This window comes from Pan troglodytes, chromosome 16, assembly GCF_028858775.2.
Source record: "Pan troglodytes isolate AG18354 chromosome 16, NHGRI_mPanTro3-v2.0_pri, whole genome shotgun sequence".
Lineage (NCBI taxonomy): Eukaryota > Metazoa > Chordata > Mammalia > Primates > Hominidae > Pan > Pan troglodytes.
The window spans coordinates 26,705,408-26,730,264 of NC_072414.2; the positions used below are offsets into that span (position 1 = coordinate 26,705,408).

Below are 24,857 nucleotides of genomic sequence, written 5' to 3' on the forward strand. Positions count from 1 at the left end.
TGTATGCTTGGTTTTCTAAGGACTTATCACTACTTCAAACCCCAAATTTTCCTCTGTTGCCTCAATCACCTCTCAAAATATTTGAATACATCATGTTCTACCAGTTACATGTTCATGGAGAAATCTCTTTTGCAACATTCCGACTTCTTCAAACTGGCCTGATTGAGTTTCTGTGTAATTTATTTTTTCTTGATATTCTCTCTTGTTTCGGTGAAGCACTTCCTCTGGTAGCTTTTTGAGAAAGAGTCCATGGGAGGAACATTTTAAAGACCTCTCACATCTGCAAGTGAATTCAATCTACTGTTACATAATCATTTCCGTCAGAATTTTAAAGTCATTCCTCCACTGTCTTCTAACTTCCAATGTTACATCTGAAAACAAAGTCTTTCTGATTTTTGAAGTAGCGTATGCAACTTTTTCTTTTAAAGCTTTTGAGATCTTTTCTTTGACCTCAGTGTTCTAAAAATCTCACGATAGTATGCTTTGCTTGGTGTGAATCTTTGCTTCATCTACTGTGCTAGATACGAAGGGGGCCCTTTAATTAAACAATCACCACCACCACCAAACAACAACAAAACTGATGCCCGTCAGTTCCAGGAAAAGTTGTTGAATTGTTTGTTGCTGATTTACTTCTAACCAACACCTCCATTTACTCTGTTCTTTCCTTCTAGAAGGTATCACTTGAGTCTTGGTCCTCCTGGTCTCATCCTCTAATTTTTATCTTCCTTTAATCTTCCATCTCTGTGTTCTGCTTTCTGAGAGATTTCCTCAGCTTTTTCTTGCGTTTCATTTGTTGCATTTTAAAAATATCTATGGTCACATTTTCAATTTCTGAGAGTTTGTTTGCATTGTCTTTTCTCGTTCTCAGGATAATAATTATAATATTTGATGTTCTCATCTCCTTTTATAGTCTGTCTTTCCTCTAAACTTTTTTAAATGTTTATTTTGATATCTGTATTTCACATCAGAGGCTCTTCTCTTCAGATATCTGCTGACTTTTGGTTGTCAACTCATGTTTAGGAATGAATAAAGCACTAAGAACCTGATAGGAAATCTGAGAGCACAAGACGGACCTACCAACTACGGGCAATATAGGGCTATGGTTCTCGACAGCAGGCAAGACACTGGTGATTGTCACAACTCTGGGAGATAGTACTGGCATCTGGTGGGTAGAGGCCAGGCATGCTGCTAAATATTTTACAATACACAGGACAGCCCTCATAACAAAGAGTGATGCTGCCCAAAAGGTCACTAGATTTTGTTGAGAAACCCAAGTGTAGAATATCACAATGGGTCATTGAATTAAGTCACCCCTGATACTAATATTTTTTATCTTTCTCCTGGGCTGATTAGATTTTGCAGGCAAGAACCTACCAGTCTCCTGCCTAGAGGCTACAGCCTTGGATCCCACCATTCTAGAAGCCCGGAGGGAGAAATGGGCTGGTGGTTTCAATGGTCCGTATATAAAAGTCACTTCATCACTCTGTTACAATACTGTCTCCTCACCGTCAACTCTGGCCAGTGTTTTCCCAGTCCAGAAACCCTCTCCAGAGGCTAAACATCTAGTTTTCTATTGTGGTGGAGGAAAGGCAATTAATTGTCTACATGGAGTAGTGAAGGGGATATAGAACTTGAATTTCTTCCTCAACAGACTTTCAAACAACCCTCCTGTTTTTAGTTACATCCTTACCTCCTCTTCAGCCACAGTTCCTGAACCTTTGGGACTGGCAGATTTCTGTTGTATAAAACAGACTGTAGCTCAGCTTTTTCTACAGCTGCCTGCTAAGTCATTATCACTCATCTATCTGCCTTCCAGCTTCCTATTTTGTTTGCTCTTATAGATTTATGGCTTCTTAAAAAAATGTATTTGCTACCATAATAGTGAGGTTTCTGAAGGGAATGAGAGCAAATGCATGTGCTCTCTTCTCCATCTGTTATATGGAGGTCCCACAATTTTATTTTTCATGTTGAGCATTTACTGGTGTTTTCCAAAAAGGCAATCCTAAATACAATAAGCCCATCATCAAATGAAAACAATGCATCTATACTGAACACCTGCCACATACAGGGTGAAATGTCTGCATTCTGTTGAATCTCTCGTGGCCAGTTTGGAGGTGCATGTTACCAGATGGATTTTGATGTCAGGAGTGATTTGGTTGCTTTTTTTCTCTTAAAGAAATCTACTGATTACAAATATCAGAGGTTAATTTGGAGCTCCTATCAGCTGCAGGATTCAGTGTAATAGGAGCAGAGAAAAAACTGTTTTAACCAAAACCCAAGAGAAAATAAGAATCCAAACACAATCTGCTAAAAATAAAATAGCAGTGTGGACTAATTGACTCATAGAGTTCTGTGTGAAGAGAATTCAGATTTCTCCAGCTGACCAGCTCCCTGAGCAGCTGGAAAAATGACTTTAGCTCAATGTCACTGGCTGTGATCTCTCCTTAGAAATTTGATTTTCACTATGGTCCTTTGAAATCTGGTGATTTTGGGGGAGACCTGGATTACACTCTGGATTTCCATCCCATGAGCAGATGCTGCTTGCAATGCCAACTGAAGCATCAACTCATGTTAAAAAAAAAAAAAAAATCTGCTTTGAAAGCAGAGAGGGGATGTAGCCATACTTCCCAGGTACAGTGGGTGCCAGCTAAGATTCTTTCGCACTCCAGCTTCAAGTCTTACATGAAGGCAGATACTACATTCCACCACTGGGAAGGAGAGAAAGCAGGATTAAAGGCACATTTGCATTGAAGTAGTGCAAATAAATGCAACCCAGAGCAGCTGAAACCTGAGCCCAGAACGATGTGACTCCTCCATTTGAACTTCTAAGGGGACTACTTTTATGGTGCCATGGCAACAGCATCACCTTCCATGGTTCTCTTGAAGAAAATTTTGCAGAAACATAATCAGAATATATGAGTATTTGGCACTGATTTGATGAGCCAGTGATCAAAGTATTCATTTCTTATCACATTTTGTTGTGCAGCTTTTAACTTCTAAGAAATTATCCAAATAATATTCAGCATAGAAAAATTAGAATATGCACATAAATAAGGAAAACTACCAGTAGTCTCTCCACTCAGATATAAGCACTGCCTTGCAGTTATTTTCCTATGCCTATATACCCAACTATATGCAAGAGGGAGGGTAAAATAAAGATTCTTTTTTGAGGCAAAGAAGGAAAGGGTTTTCTACTCATAGACCTTCACTGAAATAATTACACAGAGCTGTCAGTCAAGAAAATAATTAAAGCCAGAGTGGGATGTGAGGAAAAAAATTATGAGGAAAGAAAGGTAAACTTCTTTCAAAAAGAATCTATTGTACGTTTCTAATGTGAGTGAAGTGAGAATAAATACAAGACTATCATAACAGAAAGAGCAGAGAAGTTAACTTTAGATTGTGTTGAGTTAAACATATATTAAGTGCTTAAGAGCAAACACTAGAAGAATAGAAATAGAATGTACAACTTCCGTGCTAGTTGAGAATGAAAATGGGGGATGAGAAGAATAAAGAAAACAATTCAGTGGAAGTGAGAACATTAGTCTTCTTGAGCTGCCATAATAAAATACCATGACTGGTGGCTTCTGCAACAGACATTTATTTCTCACCACCCATAAGGTGACTCTCCCCCTAAACCCAATGTCATTGACAAAAGCAACACCTACCAAAGAGGAGGGATAAGGATGTGGCTGAGATTCACTCAGTACTTAAATCCCATTAAAGCAAAGATCAGACTAGAAAAGCAGAGCACAGACAGAGAGCCTGATCCTTGGAAAAGAAGAGGTCTACAGTTCATTCGACTTCAGTGTTTAAGAATGAAGGGTCAGTGGTTCAGTCCTTCAACAAATAGCAATCCAGTACCTGCTAGGGAGGAAGATGAGAACTTCAGGACCAAATTATTCATTCAAAAGACATAAAGAAAATACAGAATAGACAGCACTTAGATCTACTGTAAAAGAACCTCAGGGATGTCATTTTTAAATGCTTTAAAAAGGGATCCACAAATCCAGAGGTATTATATATGTGAAATTTTCACTGACTAGAAACAAGTTTGTGTTGGATGAACTACTCCCTAAAAAGCCCATCTCCTCAGCTCATGGGAATGTTGCTATTTGTGCTGAGTGAAAGGGCATTTCCACTTCTCCAACTGCAAAAGCTGTATTTCTTTCAATATTAAGGTTAATGAGGGCTGGGCCCTGTAATCTACGTGAGTAGGTTAATTCTCATGTGTCCTAGATAGTTGAGAGAAAAAGAGATTTAGAACTTCAGCTGAAGGGGAATGCACAGACCGCCATGCCAGAAATGAAGGCGTGCAAAGGAAGCGAGGAAAATCACTCTGTACAGGGGTCGCTCCACCTCAGCTTCTCCACCTGTGAAGGAGGCATGCCCAACTGAGCCCTGCCTCCCCAAGGCATGAAAGAGACATGCCAGTTCACAGGCTTCAAACACTTTTGGAGAAAAGCAGTTATAGATATCATTCAAGATTTGATGATATTATAGTAAGAGAAATATTTTCTCAAAATTAACAGAGCTGCCATGACATTGGCTGGAAGAACACAAGCATCTTGAGTGTGTTTTCAGAAGTGGGATGTGCTTTGAGTTGATCTCCTGCCCCGTTATCAAGAGTGTGATTTGCAAGATGCCGTTAGAAACATCTTTATCCTACTAAGTTGAAAGATCAAAGTTTTGAAACGTTACAATTAAATGAGACCATTTCAACATGTTTGTTTAAAATGATGACACATTGTACCCAAAGGTAAAAGAGTGTGACCCCTGTCATGACATCCTTTCTCAATCAAGGCTGTTTTTGACACTGTTGTGATGACAAAGGTGAGGGCAAAGAAGGCAGACATAAGAGGTTCCTGTGTGTTAACCCTCACAATAAAGTCTTCACTGTTCCCTTCAAATATATAGGTGCCTTCATTGTTAAAATCAAAGCTGATAAACAGAATGATTTTGGATTCATTCACTCTGGCACTGCCTGGCTCTGTGCTAGACACTTTGTGCTAGAAAACCATGGTGTGAAAAAAAAGGCCAGTAGTAGAGACAAAAACAAACTAGATAAGCAAACAAATAGCTTGAATTATGGTTAATATGAAATGCCAGAGCAGACGAGACTCATCTACAGTAATAGAGGATTGTCTGGGGTTAAGGTACAGAAGATTGAATTTGGAGGATCAGGAGGAAGTATGGGGGGTGATTTAAAATGTACTATATTTTGATTAGGATGAAAGTTATATATATTTGTCAAAACTAATTGAATTGCATACTTATAATGAACACGTTTTATTGTGTATAAATTACACCTCGATAAAGTGTAAACACTCACAGAAAATTATGTGACACATGCTATGAAGGAGACAAACCCAGATAACATAGTAGGGTGGAGTTGAGGTCAACTTAGATGAGGTGTCTCGAGAAGTCTTTTCTGGCAAATAAGATTCTCTGTTGGAAGGAGTATTAAATAAAATTTATGGGACAGTGTTGTTTTGGACTGAACTTCTGCACTAGGCCCCAAGATACCAGCCCAAACCAAAATGGAGTGAGTCACTTGTGCTGGGTGCTACGTAAGCACTGAACTTACAAACAGGCCTGTTTTTCAAGAAAACAGGAGATTCACAGCAAGCAGTCCAAAGGGGTCCAGTCAACCTCAGCTGGCAGGATAAGAAAGTCTCCTCTGCTTTAACCCCATAAAGAAAGTAGTTTTGAAATGACTGATCTGTGTTTTATTCCTTGTTTCTGCTTTCTTCAGCCTTTTCTGCCTATAAAGCTCACCTCCTCTGCTCAGCTCATCAAAGCACCTTTAAATTTCATAGATAGGGTGCTGCCTGATTCATGAATTACTAATAAAAGCCAATTCTATCACTAAACTCAATTTGTTAAAATTTTGTCTTTTGACAGGAGGAAAGAGCTCAATGCGGAATCACATAGGCAAAGGCTCTGATTATTTTCCTTGCAATCGAAGACAAAAGCCGCCATGTTTATTAAAATGAAAGTCGTATTTTTACTCTTCCCTGGAAAGAAGTGTGTGCAACCAGACCATCCCACCAAAGTCCTTCTAGGTAGGGGGACAGGAGAGTATTAGCTAAAGAATACAAAGTTTTTTTGGGGGGTTGATAAAAATGTTCTAAAATTGACTGTGCTAATGGTTGGTTACATTTATCTGTGAATATACCAAAAACAATTGAATTGTATGCTCTAAATGAGTGAATTGTATAGTGTATAAATTATATCTTAATTTTTTAAAGTTTTAAAGGTAATATAATTCTCTGATGAGCCAGGTTAGGATGTGAACTTTAGCCATGGACTAAAGCAAAGTACACGGGGAAAAAAATCTTTCATTTTGACTTAGCATCATATATGTTGAAACAACAAAATGTAACTAGAGAAAATTTAAATATATTTTCTATTTCATTCATATGCCAATGGAAAATTAAACTCCCCTCCCTCCAAAAAATGGAATAACCTTACCTAGTAAGAGACTTCTATTTTTGATAGCATGGCACTTTGGATACATTGAAGAGCCCTCTCAAGTGAAATAAAAATTCTGGGTAACTGTTTATTATTATAATTATTATTATTATTATTATTATTATTAGAGACAGAGTCTCATTCTGTTGCCCAGGTTGTAGTGAAATGGCACGATCTTGGCTCACTGCAACTTCCACCTCCTGGGTTCAAGCATTCACCTGCCTCAGCTTCCCAAGTAGTTGGGATTACAGGCACGCTCACCATGCCTGGCTAAATTTTGGGTTTTGTTTTTGGTTTCGGTTTTGAGACGGAGTCTTGCTCTCTCGCCAGGCTGGAGTGCAGTGGTGCGATCTTGGATCACTGCAACCTCCGCCTCCCAGGTTCAAGTGATTCTCCTGCCTCAGCCTCCCTCAAGCTTAGCTGGGATTATAGGCACGTGCCACCACGTCTGGCTAATTTTTGTATTTTTAGTGGAAATGGAGTTTCGCCATATTGGCCAGGCTGGTCTCGAACTCCTGACCTCAAGTGATCTGCCTGCCTCCCAAAGTGCTGGGATTACGGGCGTGAGCCACCGCACCCGGTCATGTTTATTATTTTAAATGTATTATACAGCTGGCATAAAATAACTTAAGGGCCTAACAAAAAGTGAAATCTTGGGGAGGTGAATATCTAAAGCTGAGGATAATAGTGAGAATACGCTAGGTCACACAGTGGTAACAAACACAATCTCAGTGATTAATATAACAGCAATTTATTTTTCATTCATGCTTCATCTCTGCAGGGGCCTCTGGTTACTCTAATTCTGTGTGGACCCTGGTTGATGGAAACTTCAATCCAACCTTTGACTATTGAAGTGAATTTTTTTATTTTTTATTTTATTTATTTATTAGTTTTTTTTTTTTTTAGGCAAGGTCTCACTCTGTAGTCCAGGATGGAGTGCAGTGGTGTAATCTTGGCTAACTGCAACCTCCACCACACAGGCTCAAGGGATCCTCCCACCTCAGCCTCCTGTAGCTGAGACCACAGGCGTGCCCCACCATGCCTGGCCAATTTTTTTATTTTTTATTTTTGTAGAGGTGAGGCAAGGTCTCACTATGTTGCCCAGGCTGGTCTTGAACTTCTGGACTCAAGTGATCTTCTCAGCTTGGCCTCCCAAAGTACTGGGATTACAGGCATGAGCCACCATGAGCCACCATGCCTGGCCCTGCAACTGATTTTTAAAGTCTTTGTATCATGCTTCACTCTCTTCCAGTTTGGATATATATATTTTTTATTTTTTATATCTTCCTATTAAGATGTATACTTAGAGCAAATACTCACCAAGTTCCTTCTGATGAATACTCCATCCCTACCAAGCTACAGTTTTCTTTTTAAAAACTAGGATCCTTATACTATATTTCAATGACGGAGCTCCCTTTTATATATTAAATTCAAACCAGTTATTATAACACAATGGAATTGACACTCTAGGGTAATGGATATAAAAGGGAATCTGGCTACTCTTTATTGTAAGAGTTACACAGTTTTAAAATAAGTTCCTTCAATTTCAAAGGAGACTCAAATGGTGTGAAAAGTGCTTTCTAAACTGAGAATTCAGAAAGCCAGTTTAGATTTCCTGAATAGGCCCTGTGGTGTAAGGCCATGGTAATTATTAATGGAGCTCTTTAAACCCTGTATCATATAGTCACACTTTCTTGCTTCATAAAACGATTTAGATCAATCTCTCCTTTGGAAGACAAAGAAGAATCTGGCTCTACATTCTTGGCCTTTAGAGTTTGTGCTACCTAAATTGTCTATTTGCTCTTGGACTACATTGTTCCGTAAGGATCTCCACTAACTAAACCATTCTGGACATAAATGCTGGAATTCGCCTTCTTTAAACATCATTCCAGTGGGCCACTTCTCTTCTCAGGAAATGTCATCAATTCCTGAGTTAAAGCACATATTCTCTCATATCAAATCCAAATTTCCACACTTGTCTTTCAAATTCTTGCACATCACACACACACACATACACACGTGTAGGTACAATGTGTAATATATAATATATATACAATATATCAATATATTTAAATATAGTCATATTAATATGATTATAGAGTATTGTTTTATTTATATAAATTTATAAGTATATACATTTTACATGTAAATATAAACATATAAATTCTTTAATTTTATGTATATAAAAATTTTACTATATTTTTAAACATTATTTTTATCTGTTCTCTACTTTCTAAATGAAATTTCATTTCTGAATTCTAACAACCTATATTACTTTTTAAAAATATAATGTCGACTTTTATTTTAGATTCAGGGGATACATATGCAGGTTTGTTACTTTGGTATATTGTGTGGTGCTGCGATTTGGGGTACAATTAATCCTGTCACTCAGGTTGTGAACATAGTACCTGATTGTTTTTCAAATGATCCCTCCTCTCTCCCTCCCTCTCCCTTCTAGTAGTTCCCAGTGTCTTTTGTTGCCATCCTATGTCTATGAGCACACAATGTCGTTGAGAACATGCAGTATTTGATTTTCTGTTCCTGCGTTAATTCACTTAGGATAATGGTCTCCAGCTGTATCTATGTTGCTGCAAAGGACATTATCTCATTCTTTTTTATGGATGAGTAGTATTCCATGATTTATATGTGCCACATTTTCTTTATCAAATCTGTCATTGATGGACATCTGGTTTGATTCCATGTCTTTGCTATTGTGAATAGTTCTGTGATGAACATATGCATGCATCTGTCCTTTTGGTAGAATGATTTATTTTATTTTGGATATATACCCAGTAATAAGATTGGTAGATCAAATGGTAGTTCTGTTTTAAGTTCTTTCCACAGTGACTGAACTAATATACATTCCCACCAGCAGTGTACAAGTGCTCCCTTTTCTCTGAAGCCCCACCAGCATGTGTAACTTTTGACTTTTTACTAATAGCCATTCTGACTGGTGTGAAATGGTATCTCATTATGGTTTTGATTTGTATTTCTCTGATGATTAGTGATGTTGAGCATTTTTTCATATGTTTGTTGGCTGCTTGTGTGCCTTCTTTTGAGAAGCGTCTGTTCGTGTCTTTTGCCCATTTTTAATAGGGTTATTTGTTTTTTACTTCTTCAATTATCTAAGTTCCTTCTGTATTCTAGATATTAGAATATAGATGTTGGATGCATAGTTTGAGAATATTTTCTCCTATCTGGTAGGTTGTCTGTTTACTCTGTTGATAGTTTCTTTTGCTGTGCAGAAACTCTTTAATGTAATTAGGTCCTACTTATCATTTTTGTTTTTGTTGCTATTGCTTTTGAGGACTTAGTCATAAATTATTTCCCAAGGCCAATGTCCAGAATGATGTTTCCTCGGTTTTCCTCTAGGATATTTATATTTTGAGGTCCTATGTTTGAATCCTTAAATCTTTAATCTATCTTGAGTTAATTTTTATATATGGTGAAAGGTATGGGTCCAATTTTATTCTTCTGCATATGACTAGCCAGCTATCCCAGCACCATTTATTGAATAGGGAGTCCTTTTCCTATTGCTTACTTTAGTCAACTTTGTCAAAGATCAGGTGGCTGTAGGTGTACAGCTTTATTTATGGGTTCTCCATTGTGTTCCATTGCCCTATGTGTCTGTTTTTTTTTTTTTTTACCAGTACCATGCTGTTTTGGTTACTGTAGCCTTATACTATAATTTGAAGTCCAGTAATGTGATGCCTCCAGCTTTGTTCTTTTTGCTTAGGATTGCTTTGGCTGTTCAGGATCTTTTTTGGTTCCACATGAATTTTAGAATAGTGTTTTCTCTTTCTGTGAAAAAATGGTATTGGTGATTTGATAGGAATAGCATTGAATCTGTAGATTGCTTTGGGTAGTATGATAACAATATTGATTCTTCCAATCCATGAGCATGAAATGTTTTCTATTTGTTTGTGTAATCTGTGATTTCTTTCAGTAGTGTTTTGTAGTTCTCCTTTTAGAAAACTTTCTTCTCCTTGGTTAGATGTATTTCTAGGTATTTTAAATTTTTGTGACCATTGTACATGGGATTGTATTCTTGATTTGGCTCTTGGCCTGGCTGTTATTGGTGTGTAGAAATGATACTGATTTTTGTACATTGAGTTTGTATCCTGAAACTTTACTGAAGTTGTTTATCAGTTCCAGGAGCCTTTTGGTGGAGTCTTCAGGGTTTTTGAGGTATAGAATCATATCAGCTATGAAGAGAGATCTTTTAGCTTCTTCTTTTCCTATTTGGATGTCTTTTATTTCTTTCTGTTGCCTGATTGCTCTGGCTAGGACTTCCAGTACTATGTTGAATAATAGGAGTTGTGAAAGTAGGCATCCTTGTCTTGTTCTAGTTCTCAAGGGGAATGCTTTCAGTTTTTGCCCATTCAGTAGGACATTGGCTGTGGGTTTGTCCTTGATGGCTCTTAGTATTTTGAGGTGTGTTCCTTCAGTGCCTAGTTTCTGGAGGATTTTTAGTCATGAAGGGATGTTACATTTTACTGAAAGCTTTTTTTGCATATATTGAGATGATCATATGATTTTTATGTTAATTCTGTGTATGTAGTGAATCACATTTATTGATTTGCCTATGTTGAACCAACTTTGCCTCCCAAGAATAGGAGCCTACTTGATCATGGTGAATTAACTTTTTAATGTGCTGTTGGATTTGGTAGTATTTTGCTGAGGATTTTTGCATCTATGTTTAGTGGGGATACTGGCTTGTAGTTTTATTTTTTCATGTGTCTTTGCCAGATTTTGGTATCAGGGTGGTGCTGGCTTCATAGAATGAGTTAGGGAGGAGTCCCTCTTCCTCCATTTTTGGGAATAGTTTCAGTCTGATCTGGTAGAATTTGGCCACAACTTGCTAAACTCCCTTATAGTAAGAGCTATCAGACCCCCTCCTAACTCTGATTTACAACCCAGATCACTACAACTCTGACTGGGCAGAGGACCAGCCTTATAAACATTCTCTTCAACTGAAGACCATAAGCCAGTTTCGGCCGGTATATAAAGGTTATATGCAAACTCTCTTTGTGTCCTATAGTTCACTTTTGGTGTAAATAGCCAAATTTCACTTCACTTTAATGCTAAAACCCTGCCCCAAAGTGAACATGGGATGTATGTTACATATATGTTTACCCATTGTGCATATCTTGGCTCCTTCATAAATATAGATAGCTTCCCCGCACACCTGCTAAATATGTATGACATGGTTGTGTAATATGGACTGTGTGAGTCATAAAACCCAACCTGCCCTTTCCTTCCTCGAAGACAGAGTAACTTTGGTCCAGACTGGAGGCTATTCCTTCCTGGTTTTCAGACTGACATCTACAATAAAGCTCTCCTTTCTACTATGTAGCCATTCCTGGTGGTCTTTTAGATGACAGCCCTTACCCACTGTACCCTAATCCTTCCCACTTGTTTGAAGATGTCTAAAATTCTACCTAGTCATTTCATTCATTTGAAGTGTAATGCAGATCCTCCAGTGGGTGTGATCACATAGGCTGTTCTCAATTCAAATTTTAGTTTAAATATGTTTCTAATACTTTCCAGAGTTAAAGGAAAACAGATATAATATATAGTGGGTGGTGTTCCACCAAAACGCTTGCGTAATACAGGAAAAACTTATCACACGCACACACAACCCTTACCCAAGAGGTGTGTTCAGGCACTCATGTTTTTTTCCCTGAGCTGTAGCAGCTCCATATTCTTATTTCTCTTGGCAACTTTTTGCCTTCTTTGCTTTCTCAACCCATCTTGGCCACCATCTGCTATGTGTCAGTTCCAGAGACCACAAACAACTAACAGCACCACCTGTGCTTCTTAGTTCCAGCTAAAGAGAGGAAAAAATGTCTGATTGGCTGCTGGTCCTTAGATATACAAGTCCTCATGCCAGACATATTCCCCTCTGGTTCCATTAGACCTGGGGCCATGCATGAAACAAACTTGTCTGCCTAGGGCCATTCCTTCAGGAGGAGTTACATGAGTAAATCTGTGTGGGAGAGATGGGTACAGTTCATTTATAAGGGGGAACTGAAGAGATAGAGAGTGCAGAATACCTGCTGTTCCTGATGGTTTTGCAGTTCTAAATTCCCATTTGCTATGAAGTCTAAGTCTACTTTATATCTTCAGATTTTAGGAGTTCCTCTATATCTTTTTAATAAACTATCTTCCTAACTTAACTCCCTAGTTTGAGGAGAGTTCTGTTCCTGGAGACTAAGAGCATTGACCAGGATCTAGAGCCAAAGAACATGAAGCCCAAATCCCTAAAAACACAAAAGAAATTCCATGAGGCAGAGGCATGGCACAAAGCCAGGAAGTTGAGTGGGAGTAGGAGTAGGGACAGTGTTTCTCTCTAAGTGCCTGCTCCTGTACAGATCCAGCTGGCAGGAAAAGGAGTTAGTTGGAAGTCTTGGCTTGTGGAGCCAAATTCTCTCATGTCAACTTACTTAGACAATAGTGAATCTACTTGTCCATCTATGCTGATTCCATATATACAAAGGGAAGAGAGGAAAGGCCAGGCTCTTGAATGTGGGTGAGAAGGGGATGGGGAGAATAGTGGGAGTTGAAGAGCACAGAAAAACAGCAGGCAGATCCTTTTCACATGGCCATCAGCCCAACCCTCTGTTGATTGTTCTCACCTGTATTATGTGTGGGAGCACACACTCACATGCACACACATAGCTGCTGCTCCTCCTGCCCACACCACGACTCTCTGTAATTTGTCTTCCAGGTCTCCAAGAAAGAGACTTTGTGTTCCTCTTTGCCTTCCTTCACATCCTGTTATAAATGACCTTTAATTTTTTTCTTCCCACTGAGCTTTCTATTCCTTCATTTTTCCTATTCTCAAGAGAAACTGAATATAGAGAAACCATAACAATGTGATTTGAAGAGACTTCCGTAGCCCACCTCTGCCCCTCTCCATCACCTCCCAACCCAGCCTCCAAAGTTCATGCTAAAAAGAAAGAAATGGGGACGGAAGGAAAGTAAACTTAATTGAATAATTCAGCTCATACTGGGCATGGTGCTGAGTGTATTAAGCACATTTTGTTCCATTCTCATGACAACTCTGAGAACACGATTTTAGTTAGCCCTTCTTTCCTGAAGAAGCTAGGTGATTTACTTAAAGACCACTCAACTCATCAGTGGCAGAGCTAGGATTTTAAACTCAAATCTTTTTGACCCAAATCCCATGCAACATCAATCCTTTGGGCTAGTCTAATAAGAAACTATATGTAGAAAACTTTGGTTAAATTATGCTTGTGTTCTCTGGCAGGGAGATCTGTTCGAGCGTTCCCTTGGGAACATAGTTTAGGTAAGAGATTGCTTAATTGGCACAGTCTGCTCTTTGAAGGATGCAGGTAAAAGATGGATGATAAGGTTTGGATCTGTGTCCCCACCAAATCTTATGTTGAATTGTAATCCCTAATGTTGGAGGGGCCTGGTGGGAGGTGATTTGATCATGGAGGTGAATTTCTCATGAATGGTTTGGCACCATCCCCTTGGTACTGTCCTCACGTTAGTGACTGAGTTCTCATGAGATCTGGTCATTTAAAAGTGTGTGGCACCTCCCTGCCCCTAGCTCCTGCTCCCACCATGTGAGATGCCTCACTCTCCCTTTGCCTTCTGTCATGATTGGAAGCTTCCTGAGGCCTCCTCAGAAGCAGAAGCTACTACGCTTCTTTTACAGCCTGCAGAACCATGAGCCAATCAAGTATCTTTTCTTTGTAAAATACCCAGTCTCAGGTATTTCTTTTTAACAATGTGAGAATGGACTAATACAACAGGTAAGTTTCAATTTGTGACTGGAGTGACAGGGAGAATGTCCGAGATGGCCAGCATTTTGTGGAAGACACTGGAAAAGAAGACTAAAGTGTACATCCTAGAGTTCAAGAGGCTTTAGGAAAATTTCACTATTTCACCTAAGGCAGAGTTGCTCTTAAACTTCCTACATGATGCCTGTTTTTTCATATCCTGACCTCCATGATGCCTCCAGGCCACTTGCAGTAATAGTTCCAAAGTTCCCCAAGTCATCTTCCTGTGTTAAACACTTACCCTGTTGACCCAATTCCTTGCTTACAATTGACTCTAGAGTTTGCTTCTCATCTACTATTTAAGCCCTGTTTTAATTCTGCTTTACTTCGGCCTTCCCTTGGGGTAGTTTTCTTTCTGTCTCCCCTCTTTAGTCATGACTTCCATGGAAGTTACAGTAAAACAATGCAGGAAAATAAGCAGACAATGATGCTGAAGGACATGCAGGCCACCCCTACTTAACTCTCAGCTGACCCAGCTCCCCTTCACTTCCAGCCTCAACCAGGGAGGGGAGGGGGCCCAGAACCACAAGAACTCAGAGAACTATAGTTGAACTGAAGCTCTTTATCCTCCGAGTCAACCTTTCTTGCATCTGCTGCACCCAGGGCTAATGAATGAACTTCAAAGAACGTCTTCAAACATCAAGTTCATCAGTGACCAGAGGTGTACTTTTGCAACCTCTCCAGGAGCTTTGTTTTGGATGTCTTCCTACCATGAGTTTAGTTACCATAGCAACAACCAGAGAAGCTCTGCCTGGAAGAGAGATTTCTTGTATAATGAGCCTGGAAGACCTTAAGGTGAACATAGACAACTTTTGCTGTTTTAGGCCTAAAAGACCTATATTTTTTCCCTCCCTATTAGTTCCTGGTATATATTTATAGCATTTATATCATATTAACCATAAAGTGAATCTGACTTATTATTTCCTTTTAAAAATCCAGATAGTCTGATCATATAGAGATCACTGGGTCCCTGGGTCCTGAGGCCACACTGGAATATATTATCCAAAGGCTCTCTGTCTTGCCGCCTAGTTTTGTTTGCATGAAGTCATTGCTCTTCTGAAGTCCTTCTCAGGACCTGTCAAATCAAAACTCCTGGGCTGGAAGGTGGGAGCCATCCAACAATCAGTTCTTCCCCTACAAGCCACCAGAATTTTCTCCTCCTCTAGCTCACTGGGGATGGTGTTTGCACTATTTTGTCCTCTTCCTTTGGAGAATCACCTCTCCCCTGCTAAATAGTATTGATCAGCCCCTGCAGTAAGAATGGTATGACTTGGTTCCTAAGCCTGACCAGGCTCAGACACTTTCCTGGCACTTCTGCCAGTACTATATGGGAAGGTATTCTTTTGTCTCAGAGGCTGCTAAGTTGGTAAATCCTATATTACCTATAGGATGGTGGAGAAATCCTATATTAATCTGCCAAGGCTGCCATAACAGAATACCATAGACTTGGGTGGCTGTATTAGTCTGTTTTCATGCTGCTAATAAAGACATACCTAAGACTGGGCAATTTATAAAGGAAAGAGGTTTAATTGACTCACAGTTCAGCACGACTGGGGAGACCTCAGGAAACTTACAATCATGGTGGAAGTGGAAGCAAACATGTCCTTCTCCACATGGTGGCCGGAAGGAGAAGTGCCAAGAAAAGCGGGGAAAAGCCCCTTATGAAGCTATCAGATCTCATGAGCACTCACTCATTATCAATCATGAGACCAGCATGAGGGTAACCGCCCCCATGATTCAATTACCTCTCACTGGGTCCCTCCACGACATGTGGGGATTATGGGAACTACAATTCAAGATGAGATTTGGGTGAGGACACAGCCAAACCATATCAGTGGCTTAAACAACAGACATTTACTTCTCACAGTTCTGGAGGCTGGATGTCTAAGATCAAGGTGTCAGCAGGCTTCTTTCCTCAGCTTACAGATGGGTCGCCTTCTGGCTCTGCCCTCACGTGGCTTTTCCTCTGTGCTTGTACTCCTGGTGTCTGTTCTCCCTCTTAGAAGAACACCAGTCTTATTGGATTAGGGCCCCACACTTATGACTTCATTTAACCTTCATTACTTCCTTAAAGGTCTTGTCTGCAAATACAGTCATATTGGGAGTTAGGGCTTCATATGAGTTTTGAGGAAACACAATTCAGACTGTAATAAATTCTACGGGAGAACTGGAAAGAAAGGTGGAGACCCAGTCACATTGTTCACATTGTATCTCTGGATACAATAAGTCAGCCCTACCCCTCTAAATATTTTATTTTCTTCAGTACTATTTCTTTTCTCTCCACTGTACTCTCTTAAATATTTAAACACGTCTACATAATGGCCATTGTTTGGTCAAAATAAATGAAGAAGTGGTGTTTGGAGGTATTAGAAACTACAAACAATACTTTATTATAAATTAAGAAGAAATATAATTTATATAGTTCTTTGTTTATTGCACTTTAACCAAAGACATAGGCACTATCCATGTCTCAGTTATTGTATACATATGAAGATTACCTTAAGCAAACATTTTTGTCTTAGTACCTTCCTTAAGCACAATTTTTAAGATTCAATTGTTCTAATAGTTTATACCCTATAATCAAGCAAAGATGAGAAGACCTCAGAATTCAACAAGAATCTGGGTGCTTACCTCTTCTGATACAAATATCAGAAGTTGATTCTTAAAGCTTCTACTTTTACATAGAAATAAAAATATCCTCTCCATTTCTAATCACAAATGGAAAGAACCAGAGGTGATACCCCAGCCAATCATCTACAGTTAAAGCATTAATACTGTGTTCAGAGGATACAATTCGTAATATTTATGCACTCAATTGTACAGAGGAAAAGAAAGAGACACAAAAACTAGTGAAATCATACCTCCCCATGCATGGCTTTTAAACCAATTCAACTGTGCTATAGGATACAATGGGGTGGTGGGGGCGGGGGGCATATGTACAATAATGTTTGCACCTTATCTAAATAAAATGCCACCAATTTGATGTATTATTTAGCCTTTATTGCATAGAAGGCCTTCCATTTGAATATGCTACATACAGAACTCTAAGCTTTTTATTCACAGAAAATGTGCTCTCATACATCTTTGTGTCCCCTGCCCTTAATACTATGCCCGACCCAGAGTCAGGGATCAAAAGATATTTTTGGTATGAATAGGCGTAAAGACACACATAGGACCTTGAATGACAGTGGCAATGTATTACAATTTATTAAAGATGTCTGATGAGTCCAGAGTACTCCAAATATTGAACCCAAATTCTCAAAAGGCATGTGATAGAATGGGGTTACCCTTGATAAACTATAAAGTTAGAAAGATTATTTTAGAGACACCATCAGAGTAGATGTCAGAAAATCTGAGTTCCTGTCTAGCATATTCCACAAATAAAGTTTATAACATTGCACCAGTTGCTTAATCTCTGTGTCTTGAATCCTCATCAATAAAATTCAATTAAGTCTATTCAAACACTTCTGTGAATGCTAACAGTTCACTGGCAATTAATTTGAAAACAAAAATCTGTAAGGCTTCTGCAATCTAGTTGAAATCTACCTTTCCCAATGGATTTTCTAAAATTCATCAGCACCTACCAGCCTGCCCCATGTCTTGTATCCTGGCTTCTGCCACACTTTCTTCTGCTGAGATGTCCTCTCTGCTCTTCTCACCTCCCTAATTCCTGACCATTCTTTAAGACACAGACCCACATACATCTCCTTAAAGCCTCCAGGCCACACACACTGGGGGATTATGTGTAGGTGTGTGAACTCCTCGAGGATGGAACACATTCAATTCTTTTCAACGCTGCCCCTAGCAGCCTTCCCACCATACTTTGCAGAGAGCTCTGCGCAGAGCAAAGCAAACACTGTGGCTCTCGCCTCCCCTTGCTCCCTCAGGACCTCGTAGCCTTCAGTTCACTCAACCCAAGATCTCAAGATTTCAAAGAAATGAAGAGATTGAAGGCTTCTGTCTCGCAAGTTAGTCACTGATCAGGCAGAAGTGTTTGGCTCCTGCTTCCTCACATTTGTTTTGCACACACACAATGGTCTTGATACGTTTAGAGGGTATTTGCAATGGGATGTGGCTGGCCCAACTGTCAGCTAAGCTTCATGTTTCTTTCATAGCCCCCAGGAAGACAATTGAAGAGTTCAAAGAATTGAAAAGTTAAGCCAATTTATTTAAAATAATATTTGACTTTCTCATTATCAATATATGTGTATTTTCTGCAAGGTTACAAAAACAACTGGAACATATGTTAAAACAATCTTCAGTGTCATCTGCAGCAACTAATTCTAGAGAACTATCTTATTCAATTTCATTTCTTACTTATATGGAACTAAACCTTAATCTGCTTTTCAGGTATGAAATATATTCATGATTCTGTCTCAAAATATGAAATCAAAAGTTAGTATTATAACTCCCAGCTAACTGTCATATTAATTCATCTGGATGAACCTTGTGGTACTGAACTCTGACAATGCTCAGGGTGTCAAAGCAAACACCTGCCCCACCCCACGCCTACCCCAAAAACAAACGAGAGGCTTTTATAGGTTGCAAGTCCTGGTCTGGTTTATTTATAAAGCAATAAATATTAGAAGCACAAACAAATTGCACGTGTGTAAACAAACTGTACAATGATTGATGAAAGATGAGGGAAGGTGGTTTGGAAGACTCCAAGAAGCATAATACCATCATCCTGACTGGAAGGTAGATGGAGAGAGAAGGCATCTTAGAAGCATTTGCGGTGGACAATGGATGGGCCTGCCTCATCGTACTCTTGCTTGCTAATCCACATTTGCTGGAAGGTGGACAGAGAGGCCAGGATGGAGCCCCCAATCCAGACAGAGTATTTACGCTCAGGGGGAGCAATAATCTGCAGAAAGAAAACAAAAACTTCCAGTGAACTCTGAAGTTCCAAGCAAGGGAGCAAATAACATTGGGAGGATTCACAGAAAAAACCATTAGATATTAATTTGCTATAATGTGGGATATGTCATACCACGAAATAATGTGGCCAATCAAGTTATATGAACTCACCTCTATTTCATCATTTATATTATTAAAGATATATTCTATTATTAAAATGGAATTTCTCCACTTACCTAGAGTGTAATTTGGCAACAAGCTAAATGTGTAGTGGAGCCTAGCCCAAAAGTTGGGAGCTTTAAAAATGTATTCAAAGATTTTGTTGCGTGTGTGTGTGTGTGTTTTTTTTTTGTCAAAGATTTATTTTTATTCACTGCTTAAAAGCATTTTGGAATTTACCTATCTTGGGAAAAGTGCTAAGAAAATCAGAAAAAGTGGTAGAAAAGCTAACAGGTAAAGTTTGTAGGAGACAAGAAACTGAGTATGAGGGAAAAGGAATTTGGAATGTAGTTCTGCTTAGAATACCAAGACTCACTTTGGATCTCCCACTCACAAAAGTTCTTTACCTTAATCTTCATGGTGCTAGGAGCCAGAGCAGTGATTTCCTTCTGCATACGATCAGCAATACCAGGGTACATAGTGGTGCCTCCAGATAAGACATTGTTGGCATACAGGTCCTTGCGGATATCAATGTCACACTTCATGATGCTATTGTAAGTTGTTTCATGGATGCCAGCAGATTCCATACCTAGCAACAAGTCACACACACACACACACACACACACACACACATCACAGTGCATTCAGGTCAAGGTAGAGGGAAGAGAACAGAACTTCTTTGTGTGGGGGAGCTGTCACCATTTGTCTCTGAAACATATATTCCCCTATAAGACACACTGCAGGGTGGAATGGGTGCCTCACAGTTAATCCACAATACAATGCCAAGAAAGGAGCAACTGTGCTTAGCACCTGTTTCAAGTAAACACCTCCTGAAACTCTCAGATGTATGAAGATGTATTGGAAAAGGAAAAGATACACGTTTAAACTAAAATGAATGTAATTTTTGTTTATGGACTTAAATCAGATCCTGACAAAGTTCCTTATGGAAAGCATTGCTTAGGAAGGATATTTGTTGACATATAAGTGCCCAGTTATTAATATGAGTAGGAATGTTATTGCATTTAATGATGAGGAACTTGGAAAGTCCAGCTACTTGGTAGTGAAACTTACTGGAATAAGTCAGCTCTTGTGAAATAGCCCTTTTCCTGCAGATACGTGCTATTCAGTTACTACTCTGTGTCATCCTTTATTTTGACATGAACTCAGTGTGTCATCCTTTATTATATCACTAGAGCAGAACATAGACTTCCCCTTTAATGAGCCATCAGGACTTGAGGTTGAGCTGTGTGGGAATCCAAACTATGACTTCTTTTAACTCAAGGGCTTCTTGAGCCTTCTAGATTTTACTCTGGGAGACCCTAAGATTTCCAGGGAAAATCGTGCCTCTGCACCAGACCCTACAACTCACCAATGAAGGAGGGCTGGAAGAGCGTCTCAGGACAGCGGAAGCGCTCATTGCCAATAGTGATGACTTGGCCATCAGGCAGTTCATAGCTCTTCTCCAGGGAGGAGGAAGAGGCAGCTGTGGCCATCTCATTCTCAAAATCCAGGGCGACATAGCACAGCTTCTCTTTAATGTCACGGACAATTTCACGTTCAGCTACAGAAATAAAGAGTATCACAGTCATGCTCTGAAGCAAGAAGTCAATTATAGGGAGGTAGGCGAATTCAGTGAGAGAGGAGGAAAGCAGACCCACACTGTGGCAGATGAGACACACACACACTCACCAGTGGTGACAAAGGAGTAGCCGCGCTCAGTGAGGATCTTCATGAGGTAGTCAGTGAGGTCCCGACCAGCCAGATCCAGACGCATGATGGCATGGGGCAAAGCGTAGCCCTCATAGATGGGGACATTGTGAGTTACACCATCCCCAGAGTCCAGAACAATGCCTGCCCGGGGAAGTAGACAAGAACAAGGTAAATTCCTGAGGACAACACCACTGCTTTAGCCACGGCAAAGCCCGCTTCCAATCTTGGCTAAGAGATGCTAGCAATGGGCATTGATCCAGATAAAATTAGATTCCTTACACACAAAGAATAAAAATGAGCATCAGGAATACTAAATCTGAAGCAAACTGCAGCTCATCTTTTTAACTATTATAGTAGAAAAAATTCCTGAGGACACTTTCAAATGACCATCTTTCTTGTCAGCCACGAGCACATTATGTAAGCACCCAAGTGTGTTTTTCTTTGCTCCTATTGAACTTACACGTTTCTCTCTCTTTTGACTCAGACCCTGTATGGAATGTATTCTCCTTGGGGATGCTTGCCCAGGTGATGTGATGGTTTAAACACATAACAATGACTGCTGCACTCCAAGTTGCTACACTGCGCTGAGCTTTAAATGAGGGAAGGACCTATCTCCACAAACTATCAGCTCCAACAATAACTGTGCTCTGAAACTAACCTCAGGGCACTACTGTTAACTCTTTCTCTTAGCACAGACCTTGCTAGGGAATGGGAGGAAAGGGATTATCCCTTTTTCAACTGGGGGATGTGATTCACAGCAAGGTCGGTGACTTGGGAATGTGATTCATCAGTAACTGTCCCCAGAGCCCAGCATACCTGTGGTACGGCCAGAAGCATACAGGGATAGCACTGCCTGGATGGCCACGTACATGGCAGGGACATTGAAGGTCTCAAACATGATCTGAGTCATCTTCTCCCGGTTGGCCTTGGGGTTCAGCGGGGCCTCTGTGAGCAGGGTGGGGTGCTCCTCGGGAGCCACACGGAGCTCGTTGTAGAAGGTGTGGTGCCAGATCTTCTCCATGTCGTCCCAGTTGGTGATGATACCATGCTCGATGGGATACTTCAGGGTCAGGATGCCTCTCTTGCTCTGGGCTTCATCACCTACGTAGGAGTCCTTCTGACCCATACCCACCATAACTCCCTATGAGAAGAAAAAATGAGAAAATCATGCTCTCACCATGTCAGGAATATAATCAGTGTCTTGTCCATTTATATCTAACTGCCCAAGTCAAGGAACATATTTAAATACCAGAAATAACAAGCAATAGGATTTTACCCCAATTTAGAAGAATTATTTAAAAATCAATCTTCTACCTTCTCCCCACTCCCCCAAAGATGTATAATTCTGTTGTTGAGAATATAACTCCGGAGAGAATGAAGCTATTTCACTGAAGAAGCAGAGCCTCACCTCACCTTAAAAATATCATATGCCTTCATTAAATTATTAAGCTCATCACCCATGTCAACTGGAATATAGATGACTGCATTTTGGAAAGACTGAATTAATGACACATTGTATTTCTCCTAAGAAAAAGATTTTGACATTCAAGTGAACACATAATGATGGGCTGATATGCCATCCTCACTCCAACAGTGAAATTCAGCCTGTCCAGAGCTGTCCTGGAGTCATTCACCAGCTCTGAGGACTAAGCTCTCCTGCTTGGCAGCCTGTCTGGCCAGGCATGTGACAAACCCAGAGAGCATGGCATGTCTTTTAATAAACGAGGTGGTATGTCGCTATCACCATGGCACTTGCTGCCTCTGTCACGCCTGGCTTCTAAAAATGCAACAGCCAGGAAGGAGATAGATTGATTACACCTTTGGGGAACCCTGTAAACTGGCTGCGAACATGAGAGAGGAATGTGGATTGGGTCCTGGTTGGTTGGGAGAGGCGATATTGTTAGAAGTTTTAAACAGGACTGAAAAGAGAGGACAAGGAAGAAAATGAAGTGTATAAGGCAGAGAAGACACTAAAGACTAAAAGTCCAAAAGGCCATTAGTGGAGAGAAGCAGGTGGCTTTCACAGCAGGGAGTGGGACCCTTTTAGAGGCGTGCCACTCAGGTGTACATTCCTCAGTATGTTGGGGTTTTGTGGAGTATTGCTTGCCTTGGCTTGGATTTGAAGTCAATCAGCCTTTTCTTAATTTGGCCTAAAGAGTTCATCGAACAAGAGGGTCAGGTGAGAGCCATTTCCTAGATCGCTGGACTGAAGGGGTCCCGAGTGGGACTGGGGGCTCGGCGGGAAGTTTACCTGGTGCCGCGGGCGGCCCACTATGGACGGGAAGACAGCGCGGGGCGCGTCATCGCCCGCAAAGCCGGCCTTCACCAGCCCAGAGCCGTTGTCGCACACCAGGGCGGTGGTCTCCTCGTCGTCACACATCTTGGCACAGCTTCAGGGGCTTCTGCAGGTTGAGGAGGGGAGGGCGGACCACGCTTAGCTGCCTGTGCAGCTGGCCTTCTCCGCACCCAGAGGACAGGACAGAGCAGAAGGGGGTTGTGGGGACTGGACAGGGGGTTGGGTGGGGAACACTCCTGCCACCTCCCTTCCCCTCGAATCATAAAAGGGAGGGAAGAAGCCGCGGAGGTGACTGGGGACAGAGAAGGGCAGAGGAATCCACCCAGACTCCCTGGCCAGGAGTTCCACCTAGGGTGCCAGGTGCAAGGAGGGACCCAAGAAACCCAGCCCCTTAGTCCTCCCCAGCCCTTTAACTTTCTTCCTTTTCACGAACTGGGAACTCGATCTCCAGCCCTGTCCATATCGCCATGCCTGTGCCCCAGATGGAGGGGAAAGCGCACGGGAGTAGGGACCCAAAAGCCCCTTGGGGAGCCACAAAATTCCCCTTCTTAGAGCCCCTGCGAGGTCCTGCGAGGACCGACGCCCAGGACAAAACAAGTTAGAACCAAATCAAAAAGTGTGGGCTTTAAAAAAAAAAAAAAGGCAGTCGCAGAGCGGCAGGAGCTGGGGCCTTGGCTGAATGCGGGCCGGGCTGGCCAGGTGGCGGCGCGGGGCTGGTGTCCGGCGCGGCCCGCGGACCAGGCGAGGAGTGAACGCGGAGGGCCGGGCGCTGACTCACCGTTGGCGGGGCGGGTCGGCTCGGCTCCGGCGGCGGCGGGCTCTGGGTGGCTGGCTCCAGGAGGGCCGCTTTATAGAACGCTGATGGACAGGGTCAGTTGGAGCAGCCGGGGGCAGGGGTGGGGGGCCCGGTCTGCCACCTTGCCTTATTTGGTCCCCTTCGCACCCGCTAGGACTGCCGAGGCCATTCATGGAGCCAAGGGCAGGGGAGAGGATCAGCCAGGGAGCCCCCAGACCATGTAAGGAAGGGGAGGGGGCAGTCAGGGGGATGGCCAAATAGGGAGCTGGGGAGGGGCAGGCGCTGAAGGGTAGGGGGCAGGGGAAGACTAAGTGACGCCAGCCCACCCCTCCCCCTTTCTGGGGTGTGGGTGCTCCCTGGATGGTCTGTGGATTCGGTCCTCCGCAGCCCTGCCAGCCTTGGGGACAATAAGCCACATGCAGTGGGAAGGCTTGGCGCCCTGCCCTCTGCTGAGGGGTCCTGACAGCTGGGCCAGGGCAGCAGGGGAGCAACAGCGGCTTCTCATCTTCCAGGGCTGCCACCAGCACAAAGGACACCACAGCAGCACATCTGAGTGGCTGCAAAAGGGGCACCCAGGACAGGGCACCCTTCTGGTCTAGTCCCCACCAGCCTGAATGGCTTTACTCAGAGAGCTGGTGCTGGGCTCATCTAGGTCAGAAAGCTGAGATTAACCAAGGCCACCCGAGTTCCAACCCATGCATGGATCAGGGTCTGGCCAGGGAAGAGTCAGAAAAGGGTTTCTGTGAGAGCTTGGCCA

General features: G+C 41.5%; 1 protein-coding gene across 1 annotated transcript; it reads right to left on the reverse strand.

Annotated features, from left to right (window-relative positions):
* Window positions 1–18,815: 18,815 nt before the first annotated feature.
* Window positions 18,816–24,410, reverse strand: ACTC1 (actin alpha cardiac muscle 1). The gene is made up of 7 exons (XM_510285.7): window positions 24,083–24,410; window positions 23,260–23,410; window positions 21,825–22,149; window positions 20,988–21,149; window positions 20,668–20,859; window positions 19,706–19,887; window positions 18,816–19,146 (listed from the first exon to the last, which is right to left on the reverse strand). Exons 2-7 carry the CDS (start codon window positions 23,386–23,388, stop codon window positions 19,003–19,005), a joined length of 1,134 nt encoding a protein of 377 aa, XP_510285.1. The 5' UTR covers window positions 23,389–23,410; window positions 24,083–24,410; the 3' UTR covers window positions 18,816–19,002.
* Between the last annotated feature and the right edge of the window lie 447 nt (window positions 24,411–24,857).